Here is a 26,398-nt window from a genome sequence, read left to right as displayed (position 1 = left end):
GTACCTTATGCTTTGTATACTTTACTTTTTGAGCATATTTACTGTAAAAAACCTGTCAGTAAACTAAGAGGGCAAAAGATAAAATAAATAAAATAATCGTTCATCAATCATAATCGAGTTAAAATGTTAAATCAAAATTTAGATTTTAGGCCAAATTGGCCAGCCCTATTTTAAACCTTAGCAGAAAGATATTCATAAAGGTATTGGACGAATTGAGGGTTAATTAATTGTGAGTAAATTTTCATTTTGTTGATTTTTTTTTTTTATCGCTTTAATTTTGCAATACAAACATATTTGAAATGCATAACTGCATATATTTCTGCAAAAATACAAAAGCTATTAGCAAATATATCCATTCAACTGCATTATCTAAATGTGCAAAGACATACAAATTAACACTATACACAATTACTACACTGTAAAACCCAAAAAGTTACTGTAACCTAAACCATTTGTGGAAACTGATTGCAACAAACCATTTAAGTTCAAAACTAATTCTAATGAGTACTTTGAACTTAATCCATTTGAGTAAATGAAGCAATTTGAGCACAGTAAAACTCAACAAATGGCGACGCAGTGGCGCAGTGGGTAACACGTTCGCCTCACAGCAAGAAGGTTGCTGGGTCGCTGGTTTGATCCTCGGCTCAGTTGGCGTTTCTGTGTGGAGTTTGCATGTTCTCCCTGCGTTCGCGTGGGTTTCCTCCGGGTACTCTGGTTTCCCCCACAGTCCAAAGACATGCAGTTCAGGTGAATTGGGTAGGCTAAATTGTCCGTAGTGTAAAAGTGTGTATGTGTGGATGTTTCCCAGAAATGGGTTGTGGCTGGAAGGGCATCCGCTGCGTAAAAACTTGCTGGATAAGTTGGAGGTTCATTCCGCTGTGGCGACCCCAGATTAATAAAGGGACTAAGCCGACAAGAAAATGAATGAATGAATGAATAAAACTCAACAAATGAAGAGAACTCAAACCAACGGAGTACTGTAAAACCCAATAAGTTAAGGCAACTCAAACCGTTTGAGAAAAACGATTGCAACAAACCTTTTGAGTTAAAAAAAACTATATATACGATTACTGTGAACTTACTTTATTTAAGCAGAAATAATAAAGTATTTAATTTAACTTATTACCTTCAACACTGAGTTCCAAACTCTGTTCAAATGAGTACAATTAACTTTCAGCATATTTTGAGTTAACTACACTCATTTTATTTGATAATATTGGCTATTGGGTTTTACAGTGTTCTACTAAATAAGTGTATGGAAACCAATAGCCTTAGTAAGTTTTTACAAATAGTGAAACTATACAGTGAATTTGCCATTATAAAGCTATTACAGTAGCATCTCCTAAGTGTGTTATTTTTATCTTGTATACAGACTACAGGATGTACATTTTGTTTATGCTGATTCATTAGCAGCTTACACAGTATTGGTTGCTTAGTAACAAACCTGAGAATGGATTGTCAGACTTGATGACACAATTTCTAATTTATTAACCATAGATTAACCAAAATCCTAAAATCATACGTTATTACCTAAGATAAGAAACTCTGTAAAATTCTCCTGATTTTTTCAGTTCAATGCAGCATGCTTGGAATGGGGGTAGCAAAGAGGGGTCCGATCCAGTACTAGCAAGATGTACCTAATAAAGTGGCATGAGGGTATTTCAGGACTATAATTCAGGCCACTTACATATTTCCAATGAGCGTGCATTGCAATATTGGAGTGTTTTTTATATATAGAATGTTCTTAAAAATTAGGATATATGTGGCTGTAAGAAATAAAAGGAAGGGGTCCTTGAATTCTCTGGCATTCACTGCTGATAGTGAACCATTTTGCATGTACGCTCCAATGCCCCTATACAGCAATGACGCCATGTGGTTGCTGACTCTGCAAAAATTTTACTACCTGCAGTCTGAATTCACTTGAAATGGACACAAAGGCAATTTCTCCTCTATTGCATTGTCTTTGCGGGCTGCAATCAAAAATAAACTTAGCCTTTCAAGACAGTGAATCATTATAATGAATAATTATGAGCCAGTTCATTTAAATGAATGCATGTAAAAGAATTAAGGATTCACTGAATAAATGGCCAGTGGTTCCTAAGCTATTGTTTTAAGGACAGCTCACAGGAAAAAAAAGAAAGAAAAGAGTCCAAGTTATACTTTTTGCTCAACTGAAAACAAAAGTAATTGAAATTTGAAAAGACATAATAGGTAGTAATTTGTCTGAATTGATTTTTATTCATTGTTTGAAGCATGTAATCATATTAGCCTGTCATATGAACCTTAAGACATATTTATTAGTTTTGAATCATATTAGTTACATCAGCATTTTATTATTTACATTGCATGATATAATAATGAGAATTTGGAGCTCATACTTGAAGTATAAAATGGTAGTTTGATTTCATTTTCAAATTGAGGGGAACAAACAACAGACCCTTCACATTAACAGGTTTCTCGGTTGCGGAAGTCATCATGGTTGGGTAAACTTAGAGCACAGTACAACAAATAATGTTTTTTACAATCCTATTTGCTGAAATAACAGTCTTGTGAAAAGGGTCCATATGGTGCAAACTGTGATATTCATATGGCCCCAAAAAGTAAACTAAAATGAGATGAAATACAGCTCATATTAATATAACATAATATGCGTATAAAATACATATTGTAAATATAAATTGTAATGTCTGTAGGGTATTTTTTAAATCCTTGGTTTTTATTCAAAGGTCTGCAGTTGTTATTGTCAAGACAAAAAATACAATGCAATAAAACACAAGAGATAAAAGTAGCCAATCAATCAAATAACACAAAGCACGTAGTAAATTGTGAACTACAGGTTTATTGCCAGTGTATTGACCATGATTTAACGTAGAACCTTTAGAGATTTGCCAACATAGGCTCATTCTGAAAACGTAGTCCTATATGCATTACGTTTCTTGAGATTGCAAATTATGTAGTCAGTACGTATGGCTGCATTTCATTTTTAAAATGAACGCTATGGGGCGGAATGATGCCATTTCTTTTCGCGCTTACCACCTGACCGCTTACCTCCATGTGGATGGCTTTCCTGCTGTTACTAGTTTGTTCAGTTAGCTCACCATGTTCGTTGGTGGATATGAGATGTAGAGCGCACAAACTGTGCCCAGGCCCATTTCCTGGATCATTTGAGAAGTGTGAGTGCTCTGAACCAGGCTCATACACAATTCAGTTGGCCTGCCCTGGCCCAGTTGGTAGAGGTGAGTGCGGTTCACTTGGGCTTTGGCGTGGTACGCTTGTAGTGTGCGTGCAAAGCACGCCTGAGCCTGAAACTAAAGACGAGATGTCACTTTTAGGAGACTGCTTCATATTTATTTATTAATCATTCTTACTGTTCAATAAATGCAAACTGTCATAGATTATTGAAGACGCAAACCCCTCACTGCATGACAGCTGCACCTTTAGCAAACCTTCTCATTCCTGAAGCACGAGGACTTTATTGTTTATGAGCGTCAAAAATGACTGATCTGTTCAGCGAAATATTTAACTGCGTGTCACTGCATCCAAAAAACGACTAAAACTATATATCTAAAGAAATCTCGCTGTGCTGAGCGAGAGTGCTTATACTGAACAGCGCATCATCATTGACGTAGGCGTGCTCAGACTTGAAGGCAATGTAAGTGCGGACCGTCGGTGGAGACAGGAGAGGGGACAAGCGTGCTTCGGCCCGGTTCAAAGCAACTGTACATAATGTGACTATGCCCGTATAGAGGAGCTGACCACAATGACAGGGTTTGAGTCCAGTGAAGAACTCTTCCAGAAAGCGGGTAAAACAGAAACAGAAGCCAAAAATAAAAATAAACAAGTAAATAACAGGGTGAGAATGTGGTAAAATCTGAAAATGTGGTAAAATCAGACATGGACTTTCTTTTTCTGAATTGCTTTTGAAAATTGTGGGTTGGGTTTTTGGGAAAGGAGTAGGCAGGTCAATCAATACAATTGGTTCGTTTTAGGGAAGGAGGAGCATAGGACGCGAAAACAAAAACTGCAAAAAAAACATAGCTCCTGGGACGTAGTTGGAGGTCTCCAGAAATGTATATAGAGGTACTTTTTCTGAATGAGCCTGGGTTGAGCATTGCATATCAAAAGCTGCATATCATATGAAGCTCTAAGTAGTTTTTTTAAATCTCAGCTTATTTCTGCTGTTGCTAACCAACTAAACCCATTTGGTTGGAAAAAAATATTAGTGTACTAGAGATAGAATAATATTGACACTTTGAATAAAACTTTGCTCTAGCAGATGCTTCAATATGTCTAGAGATGACATCATCCCCCAGTATCTCTCCAGTCTGTCGTCGCAGTGTTCCTCTCCATCATATTCTGTTTTTCACCCCTCCTCAGATCTTTTATTCTCTCTCTTCTGCTCTCCACCTCTCTGTGCAGTTTTATGTATGACATTAGAGCAGAGAGAACTAACGTTATTTAGCTCTCTGATTTAAAGCACACGAGTCACACTAAATGTCTAGGGATAAATCTGATCTCAGTCATTATTAATGGGAGAACGTCTGTGTCTGTAATTCTGTGTTTGCGGTTTAGCATTTAGCTAGTCACTGAGCACAAAAGAATTTCAGCCAGACACTGTGCCGGTTATTTATTATGACAGTGTTGGAAATGCCTATAAACAAAATCTGCTGAAAAGACCAGCTCAAATCAGCAGGAATTTCCCTGTTAGTTTGGAGTTGGTTTAGCTAGTTGAGCAACACAGTCCATTTTTCTAATATTAGATGTCTTGCTGGTTTAGCTAATGATTATTATTTTACCAGTTTTGTTGAAAGACATGTTAGGTGTAGATGGCTTATAAATCATTCTTTTTATTTATTAATAGTGCAGTATGTAAGTTTGACACCCAGTGGTTGAACTTGGTATTGCACACCTGGTTCAAAACACATGCAAGTGCAAGTTGCCAGATTGATTAGCAACCTGTCAATAAATAAAATAAACCTAAAGGCATATTTAAGGCTGATTTAAACTTTGTTCTAAATAAATGCACCGACGTTATAGAAGGAATATTTTCCATACTAAAAGGAGTTTTTGTTCTAACCAACATCTGAAATGTATCATTTTGAAAAGGTTTTTATTTCTTGCAGCTGAACTGCAGAAAACTGACAATGATCACCTCAGGTACACCTCATGTGCTTTATTCAGTGTTAAATGCAATTTAACATGACTTTTTCTTTAAAATATACTGAAAGCCAGGCACGTGCACACATAGGGCTCAACCTGTGCAGTGCACATGCCCTTTTTAGTCTTGGATAGAAAGTGCCCTTCCAAAATGATTAAAAGTGCCCCCGCGACGCAACACACCCTTGGTCCCCCACTTCAGTAGGCGCACGACAACACCGCTCTTGAGTACGCGGCGTTCTGATCATCTGTGTTGTCGCGCGCGACAACAACACTCTTTAGTACGCGCGCGACAAATTTACTAATTAATAACCACCTTATGTGCAACTCTGCATCTAATTTTAGAGTCTGCTACTGTCCACCGGAGGTTGCATTTCAGTTATGGGTACATGCCTTAAGAGCCTTTCTGACTGAATGAATCAAATATGCTGTTTTCCAACCAGGCAACCCGGGGTGCTGAAATATAATTGGCTAAACTGGCATTGGGCAGGTTAAAATTACCGAAAACAAAGACAGACGTTCTGGCACATAACACACATTTTCAAAGTAAAATATCTGACTTCATTGTTTGTTTGTTTTTTTGTTTTTGTTTTTTTCAGATAAACAAGAATGTTCATTTGGCATGTTTCTTAAATATCTGCAAATATATCATGATATATTATGATAGTCAAAGATTTACAGCAACATTAAGTATCTTTGTGTTCCTTAGTGTACTCCCTTCTCCCATGCCAATAATGCCAGTTTGAATTCCAGTGGACATACTGTACAGCGTACAGTACAGTATAGTGGATTGGTACCAACCCCTTTGTCCTCCATGTCAGAGAAAAAAGAACTGGCATCAGTTTATTGTCAGGTATTTACAGAGTTGCATCATGCTGTATCTAGTACAGACAGACCTTTATAACTAGTGTTTTAAAGTATGGGTTGCACTTCCAGTTTTGGGGAACTTCTAATCAAACGATCCAAAATCACTTCAATTCATAAAAACGTGCTGGGAGTGAGGTTAGGGGTTATGTAAGTTTGATAGGTGGCAAGCTAGTAGTTTCTGTGCATGGAAAGCTCATTCTTCAACTGCTAACTGATTCACAAATCAGGACAAGTACAACTTGAGGGCTTATCAGCATTCAAAACAGCATGTTTGTCAACAGGAAATATTCACAAGAAAGCATTGCAGCCAATGTTGTGTTTTAATTCTACAAGCATATGACTAGAATAACGAACGAGAGCTGGCATATTTCACCCACACATGCAACCCACACACTAATACAGCCACAGAATATCCAATAACTGTCCATGGCAAAGCTCTGGAGATATTCCGGTTAAATATAAGCTTCCCCCAAACCTCTGTTTGATTTTGAGTGATCTCTCACTTTATCCTTCAGCGCAGCCATCACTAAAAATACCACTCTTACCTGAGAAATGCACTACTCATCATCTAAGAGAGAAATGACACTTTTATTTTTGTGTCTTCCACTTAGATGGGTAGAGATTTGGTGGGCCTCTATTACACGGCAGGTGGGGGTCAGACTATGAGGGCTATCGGGAAGAGAAGATGTTGGCAAGCTGGCCTTAAAATGACTGTTGGGTATCAAACACTCTCCGTTCCTCAACAGACACACACAAAGCGAGGTTACGTACACAATACTCACTGTGGTAATGGCAAGAACTCGCTAAAGCCCTGAATCCTGTACTTCCACTCGAATTTCTGACAAGAGTTGACTTGTGTGATTGAATTGTTGTTTTCCTCTTGTTTGATGGTTTCCTCCTAAGTGTTTTTTGATTCTACAGGTCATATCTCAAATGGTGTTTTGAAAACACGAGACCTCTGAAGACTGTCTACTGTGCAGAATACAGAATCAGACAACGCAATAAGTCATTTTGTGTCAGCCAAAGCTTCGCTTTTGTGAATTTCATGGTGCTTTAATGTGGTTCGGGTTTAGATATTGGATAAAAAGGACCTTGACTGCTGACTTCAGAAGTAGAACTGTTGAAAGTAAACTTCGACCTTTTCTCTGGCCTGCTTTACAGGAAGCTACTGGAACGCAGCGTCCTTCAACACGCCATCTTCGTACCTGCACTTTTCCACTTTTCAAGGTGAAACAAGTGCTGATATCTCCTTTTACTTCAAGACCTCCGCTCCCTATGGCGTCTTCCTGGAAAACCTTGGAAACACCGATTTCATCCGTCTGGAACTGAAATGTAAGAACTAGGATTATGTTGTCTTTGTTTTACTCTTCTTTTTATCCTGTCTGTCTGACCTGCTGCTGGTCTTCATCCCATTGTTATGCACTTTTATGCAGATTGTGAAGTTTGAAAAGGGAAAAAGAGCACATAATCAAAATCAGCACACATACAGTTGATGTCAGAATTATTAAACCCCCTGAATTATTAGCTCCCCTGTTTTTTCCCCCAATCTCTGTTTAAGGGAGAGAAGATTTTTTCAACACATTTCTAAACATAATAACTTTTTTATCTTTGTCATGATGACAGTAAATCATATTTAATTGGATATTTTTGAAGACACTTCTATACAGCTTACAATGACATTTAAAGGCTTAACTAGGTTAATTAGGTTAACTAGGAAGGATAGGGTAATTAGGGCCCATTTTCACTGACTGATTTGGTACAGTTCGGTTCCGAAAAAGTGGTACGATACGATTCGCTTCGGTACGCCTTTTGACAGTGGAAACAGCCATCAAAGCGTACCGAACCGAATCGTATCGTATGACTTTTTCGGCACTCTTTCGAAAGGGTACTAAACATGAGAAAGGGTACCAAAGGTGGAGCTAGACGCGCAGCTGAACGCTATTGGTTTACAGAGATACGTCGTTCGAGTGGTTTCGCTTTCTTGCATGCGCTCGCCACGTGTCTATATCTGAAATAACAAACTTCTTGAGCTCATGATAATAATGTGTGCTTGATTATTGATGTGCTTTTGAAACCCGATCCTGTCAGAAACTGACAAACGTGAGAGTGAAGCATGAATCATGTGCTCCTTTTTTCCAGCTTCTCCTTTGTTTTTTCAAGGAGAAGCTGGAAAAAAGGAGCATATTATTTTTTCAGCAAATGTGAACATACTGCCATGTTTAACTATTATCATCACCTTTTGGACTATGATGAACTCATTGTGATGGAATGACTCTCTAACAGAGGCTACATGTGCTGCTGAAGATTAAAGACACAGGTTTGCACTGACTGTGGGCAATATTTTGTGTTGCTTTTTAACCTGAATAAGGACTAAATGTCTGCTGTGTGTAGTTCTTCTGTAGTTGGTAACATATTGGAGACTGTAAGGGGCTGTATGTGTACGTTGCATTAATTTATTTATTTTATATAATTGCAAACGTTACAGTAGGCTATTTCGCCATTCGTCATTAATCTGCAGTTATAATCAACTCATGTTCTTAGAAAAGATAGAAATAAACATTTATATATAGATATTTTTATGTATAAAGCATCTGTTTTGTTAGAAGTGCTTCTCATATGATATGCAAGGACCCATACAGCTTTACTGTGGACATTTTCTTGAGCGAAAATGACGTTGACTGAAACTTTGTTATACATCCCACCCACCAAAAGGGTACCCTTGGTAGTGGAAACGCAAGCCTGATAAAGGTGACCCGTACCGGCCCGAACTGTACAGTACTGTACCAGTCAGTGGAAACGAGACAATACGAGGCCTACACTGAGTCTGCGGTTGCAGAAATCCACAGATCTTCAGCCCATTATTGAGTTGTGTAAATTTATATTTATTCAGTTTTTAAATTAATTTAAGTAATATTACTGACTAATATGAAAACGTTCATATGCTTTACTTACAATAACGTTTGTAAAGTAATAATTTCTGTCTTTTAGTAGATATATGGTAGATACAGTATATCATATCTTGATATATAGACTTGCTTTGTTTACCAAAAAAAATGATCTACAGTAATAGGAGTGAATAGGAGTAATAGGATTTGCAGTGTAAACATTAAATAAATGTAAAAAATTTATATATTTTTTTTGTATAAAGTTTTTAGTTGCGATACACTCAAAATCATTCCACATAAATCCGCAGTTTTTTTTTTACAATATTCTACAAAGAAATGGCAAATAAATGTCCTTAGATTCTGCTTGGCCCTTGTAATTAGGCAAGTTATTGTAGAACAATAGTTTGTTCTGTAGACTATCAAAAATTATATAGCTTAAAGGGGCTAATAATTTTGACCTAAAGTGGTTTTTAAAAAAATAAAAATTGCATTTATTTAGCTGAAATAAAACAAAAAGACTTTCACCAGAAGAAAAAGAATATAATCAGACATACTGTGAAAATTTCCTTGCTTTGTTTAACATCATTTGGCAAATATTGAAAAAAAGATTAAAAAAAATTCAAAGAGGGACTAAAAAATTCTGGCTTCAAATGTCCTCTTTCCTAAAGTCTGCAGGTAGACACACTCATTACAATACATTCACCTCATGTGTGCTGCTAATTGTTCTCTGCTGAATATAAATAGAGGCTTTTGAATAAGGAAACACACTCTGTAATTGCCTATAAGCGTCTATTTACTGATATGTTTGCAGCCTTTTTCTCTCAAGAATGTCTAGATTATACATCAAGGAGCATAACCGAGGATTTGAATTGTTTGCTGGGTAAAAAAAGAAGCATAAGAGGCAAATCTGTTTCATGCAGATTGAGTTTTCAACCCGAGAGCCGAGCTGGCAGGTCTTTCACACTGTTTACAGCACAATAGGCAATACAGAATGCAAAACTGCACCGTTGCGGAGGAATCTTGTGTCGCGTGCAGTGTTTCATGTTTCCTGAAGTGGTTTATTGTTGCTGAACAATTTTTTTGCTCTTTAATGCATTACTCAAATGTCTGTGCAAATCTTTAAATGGAGTATTATGTGCTTCGTCTACTGTTTCTACTGCATTGGTCGATTGTCAATTGTTCCAGTCTGACCTAGTCTTAAAGCCTGCAGTTAGAGGAGAAAAGGACAGATCAGCATTCGCACAATCATTAGCTAATGGCAAAGATTTTATCCATACACAAATATGCATTAAACTGAATTTGAGAGTTGAATGATAAAAACTTTATTGATTTATAGTATATTCGCTTTTTAAGGAACTGCTCTTTTTCTGAACACAGCTGAAAACAAAATTTTCCTCCTGTGATATTTTAAATTCTTTTTTATATAATTCTTCTAGAAAGTCTTATTTCTTTTAGTTTGTCTGTAACAAAAGTATTTTTAACATGTAAAAAGGGCTATGGTCAATATCATTAGCCCCCTTAAGACTTTTTTTGTTTTGATTGCTTACAGAACAACTACTCTTGTCCACTGACTTGCCTATAGTTTTCCAAAATAACCTAGTTAAGCCTTTAAATTGAACTTTAAGCTGAATACTACCTTGAAATGTAGCTATTGTGTTAAGTTGCTGTCATGGCAAAGACCAACAAAATTAGTTATCAGAAATTATTTATTAAAACTATTTTGTGAAAAAAGTTCAACAATTTTTTTTTTACTTGTTAACTTGTATCTTAAACATTGTGGAGATTTACACATTCAATTCTAAATTAAAGTATTAAGATATTGTATTTAATTTAGTTTCCTTTAAGGGGGAAAATAATAAATAAATAAAATAAATTATATTGTTCTTTTAAATCATGTTTGAAATGACCCATTTTACATCACAATTCAGAAATTACACTGTTTATGAATTATCTCACTAAACTTGAATGTTACATTAAAATGTTTTATATTAAAGTATTTATTTATTATTTTGATTGTTTGTTTCTATGATATTTTACAATATTTAAAAGATATTTTATTAGACAGTTTTTCTGCTTGCATTATATTATATTATATTATATTATATTATATTATATTATATTATATTATATTATATTATATTATATTATATTATATTATATTATATTATTGGTTGCCTGGTATAATGCTTCACAGTTTAATGTGTTCTATATGCGTGTCACTTGCCCTGTCTGTTTGTCTCACACACACACACACACACACACACACACACACACACACACACAGAGAGACCATCTCCCCAGGCAGTGCTGTATCTCTCAAGGGTCTTGAAGACACACAGAGAGGGAAGGAAAGATGCTTAGTGGCTCCATTTGTCAAATTCGCACCTCCTGTAGTCTCCATGTCCTCATCTCAGTGGCGAGAGGCGAACCGCAAGGGTTAGACTGAGGCAGAGGACACCACATTCCCTGCTCTGTCATTTACACACATCCCACAATCCATACATAACCCATTATTTTTACACCCTACTGCCTTATCCGTCCTTTGGATGGGGAGGGGCAGCAAATCTTGTTCTCGCCCCACTATTTTTAAATAAAATAGAACAAAAAAAGCTTCAGGTGAGACCGAGCAGAGAGAACAGCGACTCGCTTAGTGCTTTCTTAGAGGCTGGTGACAGCAAAACATCAATCACTTGATGGAGGAGAGCAGGGAGAGACGGCCAGCTGGGCATTATGCATACTGTACATGTAGAAGACTGCAGTGCTGTCTATGGAGGACACACCACAGCCTGTCCTGAGTGATCGTCATGCTGCTAGCTTGGTACAGATTAGGGATGTCAATTTTCACAAATTTCTACACTGTATCTGTTAATTAAAAGGGCTTTTTTTCTATTTTTGTGGTTCACAAGTGTTTTCTCTATATTTACGATTGTGAATTACATTATGGGACCTTAATCTCTGCTCTGTCCAGTTTTGTCCAATTTTGTCCAATTTGGCCACAGCCATGTCACCCCGCAGCCCAAGATAGGTTACTCACTGAAGCTAAGCAGGACTGAGCCTGGTCAGTACCTGGATGGGAGACCACAAGGGAAAACTAGGTTGCTGTAGGAAGTGGTGTTAGTGAGACCAGCACAGGGCGTTCAACCTGCAGTCTGTGTAAGACTTAATGCCCAGTAAAGTGAAGGGGAACTTTCTGAACTAAACTTCCATTTAGCGATGACTTTCGGATGAGACTTTAAACCAGGGTACTGATTATCTGCAGTCATTAAAAATTCCCATGGCACTTCTCGTAAAGAGTAGGGGTGTAACCCAAGTCTCCTGGACAAATTCCCTCCATCAGCCCTTACCCATCATAGCCTCCCTGTCTCTCCAATCCACCAAAACCAAGTGGATGCTGCACACTGGTGGTGGTGTGGAGAGAGCCCCAGCCCCCTGTAAAAGAACCAAAATAAATTACTGCCATTTTTGTTTTTGTTTTTTATTGACAACACCAGCACAGGAAAAATATTCGTTATAAACTTTAAACTATAAAAAAAATGTCAATAAAAGTCAGTTTTTTTAACTTTTCAAGGTTAAAAGTTGTTGGAAGACAGATAAAGGTTTCAAAAGGCAATTGAAGGCATAAATAAACGTGGAAAAGTAAAAAATAAAAACATGAATCACAAAATACAAAAGAAATGCTAATTTATGGTTATTTTTACATTGCATGATGGATTGTTTTTTAAATTAAATGTCAATTCATATATTAAAAATTAACCTTCATATTGCAAGGTCATTTTGTGTACAGCAAACTGGCCAAAAAAGCAGCAACAAATAACATGGTATGCAAAATATACAGTACACAATCACAACTCAATATCGCAGCAACAATCACCCATGTATAAAACCCGTTAACTAGCTGCAATGGTACATGAACAAATGTATAATGTACAGTAAACTGAATCCATAATGTAAAATAATACAGAATGCTTAAATTTGATAGGAATGATTTAATTATGTTACTAACTGTTGTTGAACCCATTGTTGCACTTTTAGGGGTCATCCACACAGAATGCCTTTTTCTATTACAACGTGCTATCTTTTCATTGGTTTTTAATGTATATGCACTTGATGGATACGCATGAGCATTATGCTTTGTGGATTTTTAAAAAACATGCAAATGCAAACAGTGTTGGGAGTAGCGCATTGGAAGTAACGCGAGTTAAGTAATAACATTACTTTTCTTAGTAGCAAGTAAAGTAATGCATTACTTTTAAAATGTACTTTCTGTACAGACAGAAACCAAGATGCAGGCCAGAGCCTTGCATTTCTGCAATGGAAGGATTCTCATTATTTTAAACATATCAAGGAAAAGGATAATAGAAATGTCTCAATGGACAATGATTTTACTTAACTAATAAAAAATTCCAAAAGTAGCTACCACATTGTTTTAATCTTTCATTAATCTGTATAAACGGCATGTATCTATATACTCAGAAGATAAGATTATCCTAAATTATTATTTTTTGATGATTTTTTTTAAGGAAAATGAAGGTGTATGTTATATACTGTAATGCATTGTTAATTGCAGAACTTTTCTATTTGAAAAAGAAAAAGAAAACACTGCAAGTTCTGAAAGAGATCAACCTCAGCCAGGTAAGAAAAAGTAATGCAAAAGTAACTCAAATGTAAATAACACATTACTTTGCATTTAAAATAACTAAGTAATGCAACTAGTTACTTATTTGGGGTGTATCTCAATATTGAAATTAATTACCTTCAAAAGTAACTTTTCCTAACACCGAATGCAAATAGGCATTATGTTTGAATGCTCCCTAGAGTTGAAAATAACACTCTAGCTCAAAATGCTAACCTCAAACCAGATGCCACATGACATGTCTGAGACTGAATTTTATGCATTTTCATCTCATTGTTTTAATTAGAAATATTCAAAGAATAACAGAATTTATAAATAAATAATCTTTTGTTGGTGAATACATGTACAAATAATAAATGAAAAACAATGACATGCCTCAATGTCTTAATGCCAGAGGAAATGACATCACTCGGAGCAAGTCATGTGCTTTTACTATCAGTGTTTAAAGATTACGCATTGATTGTTTTACCAAAATACAGAGACATACACAAAATATATATTTTTTTTATTACTGAAATTACAAATATTGCAAATAATAGATTATGTCAAAGTCAGCTTTATTGACAATTCAACCACATGTACAGGACACACAGAGGCGAAACTGTTACTTCCAGACCCTATGTGACATAATATTAATTAAAAAAAAAAAAATTTAATTTTAAAAAGAAAGTACAATAAATACAATTACACATATAATATAATATAAAAATATAAGTAAAAATAAACATTTGTAAACAACACAATTACACTTAGGACCACATGGCAAAGAGTTATGCCAGTTAGGCAAGAGTTGTGCAAATGCAAAGCAGTATATAGTGCAAAAAGTACAGTGTAGTGCAAAACAGTATATAGTGCCAAAACTTGTAAATATGATAAATGTGGTAAAATGACTGTGTCTGAACTTAGTAAACACACAAAAAAGTGAAAATTAGATTTAATTATTTCATGATAATTGAACTTAATACATGATTCAGAAGGCAGAGACATTTAAAAATAACAGTGGAAGTCTTTAAGATAATAATTTCAAGCCAAAATTTCCTTAAATACACATACAAATATTATTTAAGATAATATAATAAGACACTTATTTATCGATAAATTGATATAATTTGTTATTGTTCAAAACAAAGGGTTTTTTAAACTTTTCTATCTCAGGGACCCCCAAATATAATGATTATTTGCAGAGGACCCCTTTGCCTTAAGTTTAAAGACACTTACATATTTCAAGTATAAATATGTAAACAAAAATTCTGTATAACGTAAAGACATTATAATTCATATTTCACTTCACCGCCATTCGGTGCCATGCATTGCTTAGCAGCGTATACAATACAATGTAAAGACTGCCCGACGTGAAGTAAATAAACCAGTAGAGAGATGCTGTTGTTGATAGCGTCAGCGTGTGCTACCGTCACAATAGATTTCCAATGTAATACACCATAAGTTAGTGTGTAGAGCATGTTGTTTTACCGTGGCCGAGTGAATTAAGTCATCAATCGACAAGCAGGCAAAATGGTCGCACTGTCGAGCCCTGCGTTGGAGAGAATCTCTTGACAAAGAACACACTGGGGTCTATCGACTCCCTACTTTAACATGCAGGTAAAACCAAACACAATGTAAGATTTGTCATATTTTCTGGTTTTTGCCTTAGCGTTCGCCAATTCAGATTTGCATGAGCTGCTTGCGGGAGTGGAATTCTTTAAAAATCTTTCCATCATCTGTACTGCACTTACAGCCGCTAATTCCTCCATTCAACTGTATGCAAAATGTTAAAGAGAGCAAAGGATTTTTGGATAAACACATTACACTTAAGTATCCACTTATATAAATCATAAAACAATATATTTGGTTTATTAATTTATAGCCATTAATGATTTTAGGATTGGAAAAAATATATATTGATATTACTATTCATATTTATGAAACCCCCTAGTGCTCTCTTGCGGCCCACCTGGGACCTCAGTTTGAAAACCCCTGATCTAGGAGATGTGCAAAGTACCAAAGACTATAGAATACACAAGACTTGAATGGGGAAAAGAGTAACGGTCAATATGGCAAATGAAGCCCTGCCTACTAGTACAGGAGCCAATCATCGATTGCTATCGACAAACATTTCTCCAGGGAAAAAGCTCAAACCAGATGTGGGTCTTTATGGGTTTTTATGTGGGTTTTTTGTTGTCAACAAGTGTGCAGTGAATATTTGTTTCACAGACTTAATAAGTCTATCCATGTAAAGCTTGAAATCTGTACTTTTAAATGAACCCACTACACTTTAAAACAAAAATGTTGGGGTTTTGTTTTCTGTATTAAAAGAACATAAGATACAGTCCAGCCTGTCAAACACACATCACATGACAGCAATCGCTGAAACGCCCACAAACTTGTAAACAAAGAGCCGCTGTCATTTCTGAAAGAGATTCACCATGAAGGCCAAGTTGGGAATTACTTCAGGAGATCAGTGTGATTAGACAGTCATTATCCAGAGGAGGATCATGTGTATAATGGCCGTAAATGAGTTTAGTGTCGTGATCTCGTTCCTTTCGAGTGCGCATGTGCATTAGCTCGGGAAACCTGAAAAAAATAGTTTGATTCGAAAGTTTAGAAATGAAATTAATGAGACAGTTGTTGCTTAATTTTATTGATGATTCCAAATATGTAATGTAATCATAAGCCAGGCAAATAGGTTTGGAGTATGTGATGTTTCCCCATTCAGACAAAATGCCCAAGCTTACTGCCTGAGAGGCGTTTCAAATATGGCCACCAAGTGAAATGACTTGCCTTAAAGGGACTTTGAATGTACCCAAAATTCTAGAATCAATATTAAATAAATGAAGATTTAATCATGCGGTCCATAATGAGAATTGCGACACAACACAATGACTCTGGATGGTAAACTGATGCCCATTCAGTTTCTCCAGGCATAGTAGCTTGCATCATTCTTCCCCAATCTGCTGTACTGTATATGTTTTGTGCTTAACTACATTCACCTCAATACTCTGCACATTAATGATGTCCAATTAATCAATCATCAATTTTTCATTGCCTTCCCTATCAGAGAATCCGCACAATTTGTCAGTGAATGAGCCTGGAATGAACAGAATATGGAGGGAAGAGGAATGCATTAGCACTTATTGCTGTTCATTTTTGGTCCAGCAGTGCCTCTTTCCTCCAGAGAGCTGCAGGTTATTGGCACCAGAGATCAGTAAGAGTGTCCACATGACAGATGTGCTGCTGTTCCATATGCAGCTCTCAATCAGAGGCTTTACTCAAGGATTCTGCTTAGATGCCAAAGGGGAACTGCCAGTAATTTAGGATGAAAAAATGATGAATAAGATTGCTTTAATATTTAATGTTTTTCCTACTAGAAAGCAGAGAGATTAAATAGAGAATTTTAGTCACAGCCATATGCAATCTGCTACCAGAAGTCAACATTTGCTTTAGTATATGAATAAATGGCTGTAACTTAGAGATAGATTACAATTATTTTGGTAACAATTTAAGTACCAAGTCTCACTATTAACTAGTGGCTTATTACTTGGCTATTATGAAGATATTGGCTGTTTATTACTGCTTATAAAGTACTTATTCTGCATGAACTTATTCTACATTTCTAATCATATCTAATATCTAAACCTAACTACTTCCATAATAACTATTAGTAAGCAACAAATTAGAAGTTTACTGAGGCAAAAGTCATGGTAAATGGTCTATTAATAGAAAGAATTGTACACTAAAATAAAGTGTGACCACAAGTCGACTTTGTTAAAAATATTATATTAATATGTATGTATAGCACATTGACTGTAAACATGATGCACCGATTATGTTTTTTCATGGCAGATTCAGATTTTTTAGTAACAAACTGGCCAATTCGATACTAATTTCAGAAGTTTTTTTTTTTTTTTTTTTTTTTAGGGGGTAAACTAAAAAACAGAAATAGATGGTTATGTGAGCAAAATGTTTATTAGTGAACATTTTTGCTATTGTTTAATGACTTATTTTAATGATTATGAGCAGATTTAATAATGTTTATTTTTATATTATTTTATGTTTAATGTTATCTTTAAAAAGTGAAATTAATTTAAAACTAAAACTTAAAAATCCAAAAGATTAAATATTTGAAATTAAATTGTCAATAAATTAAGTAACTATAGCAATCGCACAATGTTTAATAAAAGCCAACTGGGTTCTATTGATCTGTGTAGATGTGCTCTTGCCTTAAAAAAGTAAAGACACGTCACACTATGGTCAAATACACCAATATAACATGCTTTCTTCAAAAGAAACAATTAGGATTACCACATACCATTTGTGTGTTAGTTCAAGTCTACTGCCACTCAGCAGATTTACTTCAAACTGTAGCCAAGCAAAGCTGAAAGAATACAACAATTATCTCTCAGAAAGTTAAGAGAGGTAGAATTTCGAAAGTTGATGTGTGCCATCGTGTGTGTATCAGTCTAAGCCTCTGTGTCTAAGCTTTATGAATAAAAGTTTTTTTTCTTTTTTTAAATACCTTGCAGACCAAAAAAGCAGTCCCAGCAAAACTTAAACAATAGGTCAATATTTGTATTTGAACAGTATTTTAATATGTTCAAGTTAAAGTAAGAGATTGCAGTCTCACTAAATCACACATGAAACATTTCAGAATTTTTCTGCCTTTTATTTAAACTAAGAAAAAATCGAATCTGAATACCTTTAAAAGATGCATTGAAAACCTCATTAGCCTGGCTCATGAATATTAATTGATGTCACGTTCACCCAGTAGTTCAAAATAATTGAAGCTAAGTGAATTCTAGCTGTCCGCGTGAATGAGCTCTTGCTGTAAAGGATTAGTTCACCCAAAAATTACAATTCTGTGATTAATTACTCACCCTCAGACCTTTGTTCATTTCCGAAACCCAAATTAAAATAATTTAGATGAAATCGGAGAACTCTCTGACCAGAAAGTTCAGAAAAGCAATCAAAATATTGTCAAAACATACCATGTGACCTCATAGTGTTAAACTTTTTTCATTTGTTTTTTCTGTCCATCTCAGGTCTTGGTTCACGTCTAATATGTGCAAAAAAGATGCCTGAATGTTTGCAATTCTGAGTCTAATGGCAATATGTCATACTGACCATAATAACATGTATCCCGATGACCTAATGAGGAATAGAAAACATAGGAGACAAAGATGTTTTTACCCTTTGAATCAGGGGTCTCAAACTGCCATCCTGTGGGCCATTCACGGCCTGCCCTCCTCCTCCCTCTGGCCCTCAACTGAAATCAAAAATATAACTAGATTTGGCCCAACAAAACATATATTTTTGAACCACAATCATTTTTGAGAGGTGTCTGGATGCAGACTTGGTGCAGTGCAATCTGAGCTGCATCCAATACTTTTTAATACGCTCACCTTACCCTAACCCCCCTACTCCATTGAGTGCATTGTGTCTGACATTGCATCGCTGAGTAATGCATTCTCAGCTTGCATCATAAAAGCTGCATCCAAATACTATTGTCATTGTTGTGCAGTCGCTTCTAGCCACTTGTACTAGCCTGCCACCTACTGCACATTTAAAGTATTGCCTTTGAATTAGTTTTACTTTCATTTTCTCTCAGTGTTCCGTCGAGAGTAGCACACATGCGTTTAAATTCTGTGGCTGATTTAATCGTTGAAATTTATGTCTCTATTTTTGCTAAAGCTCTATTTTTGAGAATATTTAACGGTCATTTGATCATAATTAGTTTTATACTACCTGTATTTTGTTATACACACATTTCTTCATGGCTTACACGTTATCATGGTGTAAATATGATCGTTTTGCTAATATTCGATTCAAATGGTCTCATTTAATAGATTTTCCTCATATGCTTATTAAGATTTGCATAAAAATTATGTACATTGGTAAAATTGTACTGCTAGTTGAATTGAACTTGTTAAAGTAAATGTGAATTGCCTTTGTACATGTTTTTCCCCTCTTTGTTGTAGTTTTACAAAAAAGGCAAGATATTAAGAAGTTTAAGTTACCCAAGCTGCTTTCTTCTTTTATTACGTTATTGGGACAATACAATTGGTTAAGACAGAATAATAATTATTATGCCCATTATTTGTAGTATTTTCATAGCAATTCAAACTCCTCTTTCAATATGTACAACAAGAAACACAAAACTAGAGTTCTAACTGCATATACTCTGTAGAAGAGTGACTAAATGTGTGTCTAATGCTCGGCCATACACACAACAACCACAGACATATTTCAGCAGCTGTGTGACATGATAAACATCATGCTGATTTGCGTTTATCACTGGTGACAGGTAATGCTTGAAATATATAAACGCCATGTCTGTTGTCCTAAGATGCATTAATTACATCAGGTTTCCACTTTTTTTCTGGTGCTTGGATGTTAAACGGCCCTCATAAAAATTGTCAGTGACTGAAATAGCCCTCCAAATTTGAGTTTAAGACCCCTGCTTTAAATAAAGCTTTATATGATTCCAGTAGAATGACAGAAGACACAGAATTTTTGGACAGCATTTTTTTTTTTCATTTTCTGGGCTTTAAACAAACCCTTGCAGAGGGTCAGAGTGCTCACAGATTTAATCTAAAATATAATAATTTGTGTTCTGATTATGAGCAATCATCGAACGTTATTGAAATGCATGAGGTTGAGTAATTTGTAACAGAATTTAAATTTTTGTGTGAACAAATCATTACAAAAATGTTCACTTAAAAAAAGAGTATTACTACATAAAATTTGCAGGTTAGTTTATGTTAGTTCTATTACCACTGACTATTGCCGTTCAAGACTACTATCACAAAGTCAGTAGCTATGTTTCCATCCACCTATTTTATGCGCATTTTTCATATGTGCATAAAAACGGCTGATGGAAATGCCATGATGCATTGACATGCCATGATAAAAAAAAACTTATGCGCATAACTGAGTATTAAAAACTTTTTATTCGATAAGAAAAGATGCGCATAAACTACAATGAAAACTCGTTTACCGCACAAATTTTAGTATGTGCATTAAAAAGGTCATGTGATTTTGTTATAAGCGATCATGTTATAATGAAAATGTGTGTAAAATGTGTGGACAAACCAGCAGGCTGAGCATGCTGTAAACCATCTGAAATGTTGTTTTGGTCATTTTAAAACACCTTACTGTTTAAGTATTAGTGTTATTATATCATTAATGACAATGAAAGAATCAAGAGCATCTGTGCTCCGCGTCTGGCACCTTTAAACGCTTATTAGATAAAGAAAGGATTGCCGCAGCTTCTCCTATCGCTGCAAATTCTGTTTTTACTGTTGATATTTGGCACCAGTTAATCAGGAAGTGACGAACTCGTTAGATGGAAACTCTGCTTTATTCGCACATTTTTTTATGCGATAATCCAGTTTTGCGCATAAAGTTCATTCGCATTTTTGGATGGAAACATAGCTATTCTCTTACATATATATGACTGCAGATTTACATATATATACTGTAGCCAAGTAAAACAGTTTAGGTAACAGTTTAAGTTTAAATTCTCACTATTAACTAGTGGCTTATTACTTGGCTATTATTAAGATATTGGCTGTTTATTACTGCTTAAAAAGTACTTATTCTGCATGAACTTATTCTACATTTCTGATCATATCTAATACCTAAACCTAATTACTTCCATAATAACTTTTAATAAGCAACAAATTAAGAGTTTACTGAGGCAAAAGTCATGGTAAATGGTCTATTAATAAAAAGAATTTTACACTAAAATAAAGTGTGACCATTATCTCGCTGAAAGTTTGGAGAGAAGTCTTCAGAAGTACAGTGAGGTAAAAGAAGCAGAGAGCAAAAAAAAAAAAAAAGTTCACAAGTGCATGTGTGTATCAGTGTTTGAGTCTAAGCCTCTGTGTCTAAGCTGACCGCACTGCTAGGTCAACGACAGCGGCACCCAGCGTAAACACTCCAGAGCTTTTCTCTAAAGCTGGATATTCACCTTCTGCATGAATCCTGCCTAAAAAGAAGAGTAATCAGGCCTGGCTGCAGGCCCGCGTCTGAGATTAACAGTGTGTTCAGGCCAGTCGTGTGTATATGTGCGAGTGTGTGTGTGTAGGCAGAGGAGCAGATTGTGAAATTGAAGCTCTCCGCCTTTTTTCTAGCCTTCCATTATGTCTCATCGATTTATGCCCTGACTCCTAATCCTACTTCCTTATTTTGGCCGGCCTGGTTTTCTTCAGTTACGCCTCAAAACTGAGGCCCAGTGAAATCCACTCAGAGCATGAAATGAGTGGAGGGCAACGAGTTGGGTTACTGCCTAGTGGGAGTTTGATTTCGGTCATATATCTAAATCGGCTGCCTTCTGTTCTCTAACTTGGGGCAGCATGCTAAATTGTCTTTTTTTTAAATATCAGAGGGGTTTCATGCTTTACTTGGAGCTTTAGATTTGCTTTTTGACATTTGGTTTTAGATGTTAAGTTTGATTTCCAAATATACAATTATATTTCATTATGTTGAATCATTTAATGAGGAGGTGTGTGACTGTAGCGGTTATTAAGCATATTGAATACACCTGCTGGTGCCTTCAAAGCAAACCATAATGAAGCTTTTTTTAATGTCAAATGAGGTATTAGGTACAGTAAATGTGTTAACTGCTTTAAATAGAGCCGGACAGTTAATCGAAAAATATTTGCCATCGACATTCTGAACTTATAATCAATCAAATTTTTTCAATTACTTTCCCTACGTGTTACGTGACTCCACTCTGGTAAAGGCTATGGCTGATTTATACTTCTGCAGACACTTTGCAGCCACATCTAACCTTCTACATGTAGGATGATGGACCCATTCTTGAGCTTTTCTTTGCACTACATTGATGATGATTGAAAGCTGCGCCAGAGACGCCTTGGGATGACATATTATTTACCATTACATTAAAATTATTATTTACATAAAATTATTTGTTTATAGAAGATGCAAGAAATGCAATGTTTAAAATATTATTTACAGGATGTAGATACTGAGATACTGAGATAAGAGATACTGCTTATTTTCGATTTTTATTATGAAAAACATTACAAACTATGTATTTTGTTTCCAAAAGCGCAAGTTATTCATTTTTAATTTTTTATACGAAATAGTGAGTTGTGTTTTAATTTGTCTTTCAATGCTAATATTCAGTAAATAATCATAGATAGAAGTGTGTGTTTTCTTTAATTATTTTAAGATCATGTAATGCACCCTTCATTCAAAGAGTTCTCAATATGTGAGCATATTTACTGTTCAAACTTGTCAGTGAACTTTTGAAGGCAACAAAATTAAATGAATTAATAAATAAAATATCCGTTCATTAATCATAATTGAGTTAAAATGTTCAATTAGTCGAGATTTTGATTTTAGGCCAAATGTCTCAGCCCTAGTATTTAATATGAAGAGTTCGATGTAAAACCCTCCCAATCCATCAGACCTCTTTTTTGTAAATGAGCATTTTCTACCAGGCTTCCTTCAGAAGTTTTACTTTATAGATTATGAAAAGAATATTAGCTGGTAAATGAAATAACTTTTTTTTAAAATGTCACTTAACAGACAATTCATTGTTTTTTAATGAGATAGAATTTCTTTTGCGTCAAAACCATCTAAATCCACTTGTGCTTTTTTTGCAAAAACCTCTAAATCCACTTATTGGGACATGACATTATAATTACTTTAAAATCACTGAAGATGCAATTGTAAATTATTTTACTAAACATAAAACACATTACACAAACCACCTAAAATTAAAATGACATAAATCTGTCAAGTAAGTGGCAGTTCATTCCGCTGTGGTAACCTCTGATAAACCAAGGACTAAGCAGAAAGAGAATGAATTAATGAAATGTGTCAAGTAAGTGCATTAATCAATGACATTAAAATTGTCCCTAATTACATCTTAAAAATCTGTTGTCATTTCTGATATTTGGGATTTAGATTTAATGTAAGTACAACAATGTAAACATTACAAACATTGTAAACTTAGCTTGGTAACTAAAGTAATGTAGTGTGAAACATTGTGAAACATCAAAATCTATGCATTGTCGGTTAATAAAAAAGTAGTATAATTTATAGAAGTAAATCCCAAAAAGGGGATGTCTCTCAGACACTTTTAGAAGCTGTCATTTATACATTCATTCTCACCATACTCAAGGTCTTTTCATGCTCTTTTTCTTTTCTTTTTTATCCTCATAGCATCCATGCGGGATAAAAGAATGGCATCTTATTCTTAACTTTGTTTGTCGTGAAACTGAGTTGCCGTTTAGTGTATAGTAAATCAGACTCATTTAAAGTATGAGTATACTGCCATGTGCAGGTGGTTTTTAGAGGCTTTTGCAAACAAACTGTTATTTCTGAATGGGCTGATGCTGGGATTTAGATTATTTGAAGCTTAAATATTTGTTTAACATGTACAGTACTACATGCCTAATCATTGCCATGTCATTTTGCATCTGAACTCTTCAATTATTTCTTCATAAATTTCATATATTTATATGAGGCCATTGATTTAATGTAAAAAATATTTTCTGGGTAATGTTAACACATTAATTACAGTCATGTAAAATATTTCTAATGCCTCCAACAGCAAAATAGCTAAGAAATAAAAGTGTTTAGTTACCCACTACGTTTCATTCACCCTTTAAAGTTAGATATCATCTTCTTAAGATTCCCCAGTCTATTGATTGTAAACATTAAAAGAAGAAAACTGTATTTTTTAAATAAAATGACCATAATTTAATACTATGAATTTGTAATAGTTATTTAAAGATGTTAAATAGTTTTTTTTTTTGTTTTTTTTTTGTTGTTGTTTTTTGGAAATTGGGAGTATAGGGTAATGCATAATAATTTATTAAATGTGTGAATCAATCCTATACGTTCTCACTCCAAAGATAAAAAGCTGAATGTTAAGAAGTGCTTTTGATTTGTACACCCCAGTTTGAAAAGAACATGAAAATGTCCTCTCTGTAGTGCTGATTGCAAGTGACTTTAGAGAGCCAGACTTTTGCTCACAATTGGTCCAATCTCTAATATCTCTATATCTCTGTTTCTCTGCTGGTGCCCTCTGTTGGCATTATCTCTCTACTGTATCTCTATGAAAGCCCAGGGGAAGAAGAGCCTCTCAATGGTAGATTGACTAAAGGGTGGATGTCCACATCTGCTGCTTCAGCTCAGTTTCATCTCAAACACTCATCTTCTGAGGAGAAATCTTGACATCAGACACTATTGAATATTCATGCCTGATTTGAAGACATAACTGAGCTTGCAACTCTCTCAATTTATTAAGCTTCAACATGTTTTTTTTTACTTGCGTGTCAGCAGTCTTACTGCCAACACTTTATTTGGAGTTTTTGCAAAGCAAACATGTGTTTAATTGTGTAAGTTTGATTTATTTTCATGTTCAAAATCAAATCTGTTCTCCTGTTTCTTTTGTTAAAAGTCATATTTTACAATCCTCACACTGGAACGGTAAAATCTGAGTCAGGCCAACCAAAAAATGAGAGATTTTTGGCTTCATAGCATGAAAATTGCACAGCAAGTGGGAGCTTTTTCTAAGACTGGCTCTTTTTCACCGGTGCTTATTTTAAGTCATGTCAGCTTCCGCTGCATTTCTACACATCACACTTTTTGGACATGGAAATAGCTGTTGGGCTTGTCAGATCTTCCCAAAAGTATCATTATTATTTTTTAGTCCAGAGCTAAGCTCTCTGCCTGGGTTGCTGGCTGAGCTTGGATATGGCTTGGATCCTCTGTGGGCTCAGATGGTGGGAAGATCCTTAGTCTCTCTTTGATGCATCTTTAATGAAGTGGAGGCTCTCTGGGGGCCCGAGGGAGAAATGGCAATGTGACTCTGCTGAACACCTGACCGTTACTATAAGAGTCAAGAGCTCTCGCAAAGCGCATTGACAAAGGTGTGAGAAAATGGGGTCCAGACCCCTGAAATATTCTTTTGTATTACATTCAAAGACAAGCGAGTCTTTGAAAGAAGGGTAAAAGATGTGACTGCCATACATAGATAAAACAGATAGTTCACCCAAAACTAAATTTACCCATTTCTGGTGTCTTATCAAACCACCTGTTTGAATTTCTCTTTGTACAAGTTTTTTTTTTTATTATTATTATTTTTTTATTCATGCATTGCAAGATAACGGGTTCCAGAGATGTTCTGGGTGAAAAGCCTACCAAAATGTGAAGTCAAGATAACATGGGAAAAAATGCACTGGAAAGTAAATCTGTTACAGCTGTCACTAAAAAGTCTAAATTTAATATATACATTTATTACTATTTTTTTGTGTTTCAGCAATTCCAGAATTTTCAGTCGAGTTTTTGTATAATACAATGAGTACTTGAAATCAATATCATTTTCATCAAGTCTCCTTTTCCACCTGTAATGGACCCTTCAGTGTTGTTTTTTTACAACCCACAAGGGTCAAAATGCTTCCAAAATGGCTTGGATAAAATTTTATTTTATTTTTAAAGCCTGAAGCAATGATTGCTTAAAACCAAAGTTAGTTAATGCATTTACCAACATGAACAAACAATGAAATATACATTTATTGCCATATATGTTCATGTTAGTTAAGCTTATTTAATGGTAAACAGTTGTTCATTGCTAGTTCATGTTAACTCACATTGCATTATCTAATGTAACCAAAATTGAATTTGGATGTTAATAATGCATTAGTAAATGTTCAACTATAATTAATACATTCTCAACAAGTGTCGTCCATAATTTGTTCATGTTGGTAAATACATTAACTAACAATAACTAATGAAACCTTATTGGAAAGTGTGACATATTTTAACTAGGGATTTCTGAGTTAGCACAAATTGCACAAATAACTTGAATTTATTCATGTGA

General features: G+C 35.1%; 1 protein-coding gene across 4 annotated transcripts in view; it reads left to right on the top strand.

The window, feature by feature from the left end:
* cntnap2a (contactin associated protein 2a) overlaps window positions 1-26,398 on the top strand; it is a 760,628-nt gene that overhangs the window by 622,780 nt on the left and 111,450 nt on the right. For 3 of the 4 annotated variants that reach the window (XR_012399148.1, XM_009297353.4, NM_001281991.1), the window contains 1 exon segment: window positions 7,186-7,356. Coding sequence is in view for 3 of the 4 variants with exons in the window: in XM_009297353.4 (XP_009295628.1) it covers window positions 7,186-7,356 (171 nt within the window). In the remaining variant the exon portion in view is untranslated. 4 annotated transcript variants of the gene reach the window in all.

Source organism: Danio rerio, chromosome 24 (assembly GCF_049306965.1).
Source record: "Danio rerio strain Tuebingen ecotype United States chromosome 24, GRCz12tu, whole genome shotgun sequence".
Taxonomy (NCBI): domain Eukaryota; kingdom Metazoa; phylum Chordata; class Actinopteri; order Cypriniformes; family Danionidae; genus Danio; species Danio rerio.
The sequence above is the reverse complement of the archived record's forward strand: the minus strand, read 5'-3'. Positions and strand labels throughout refer to the sequence as shown.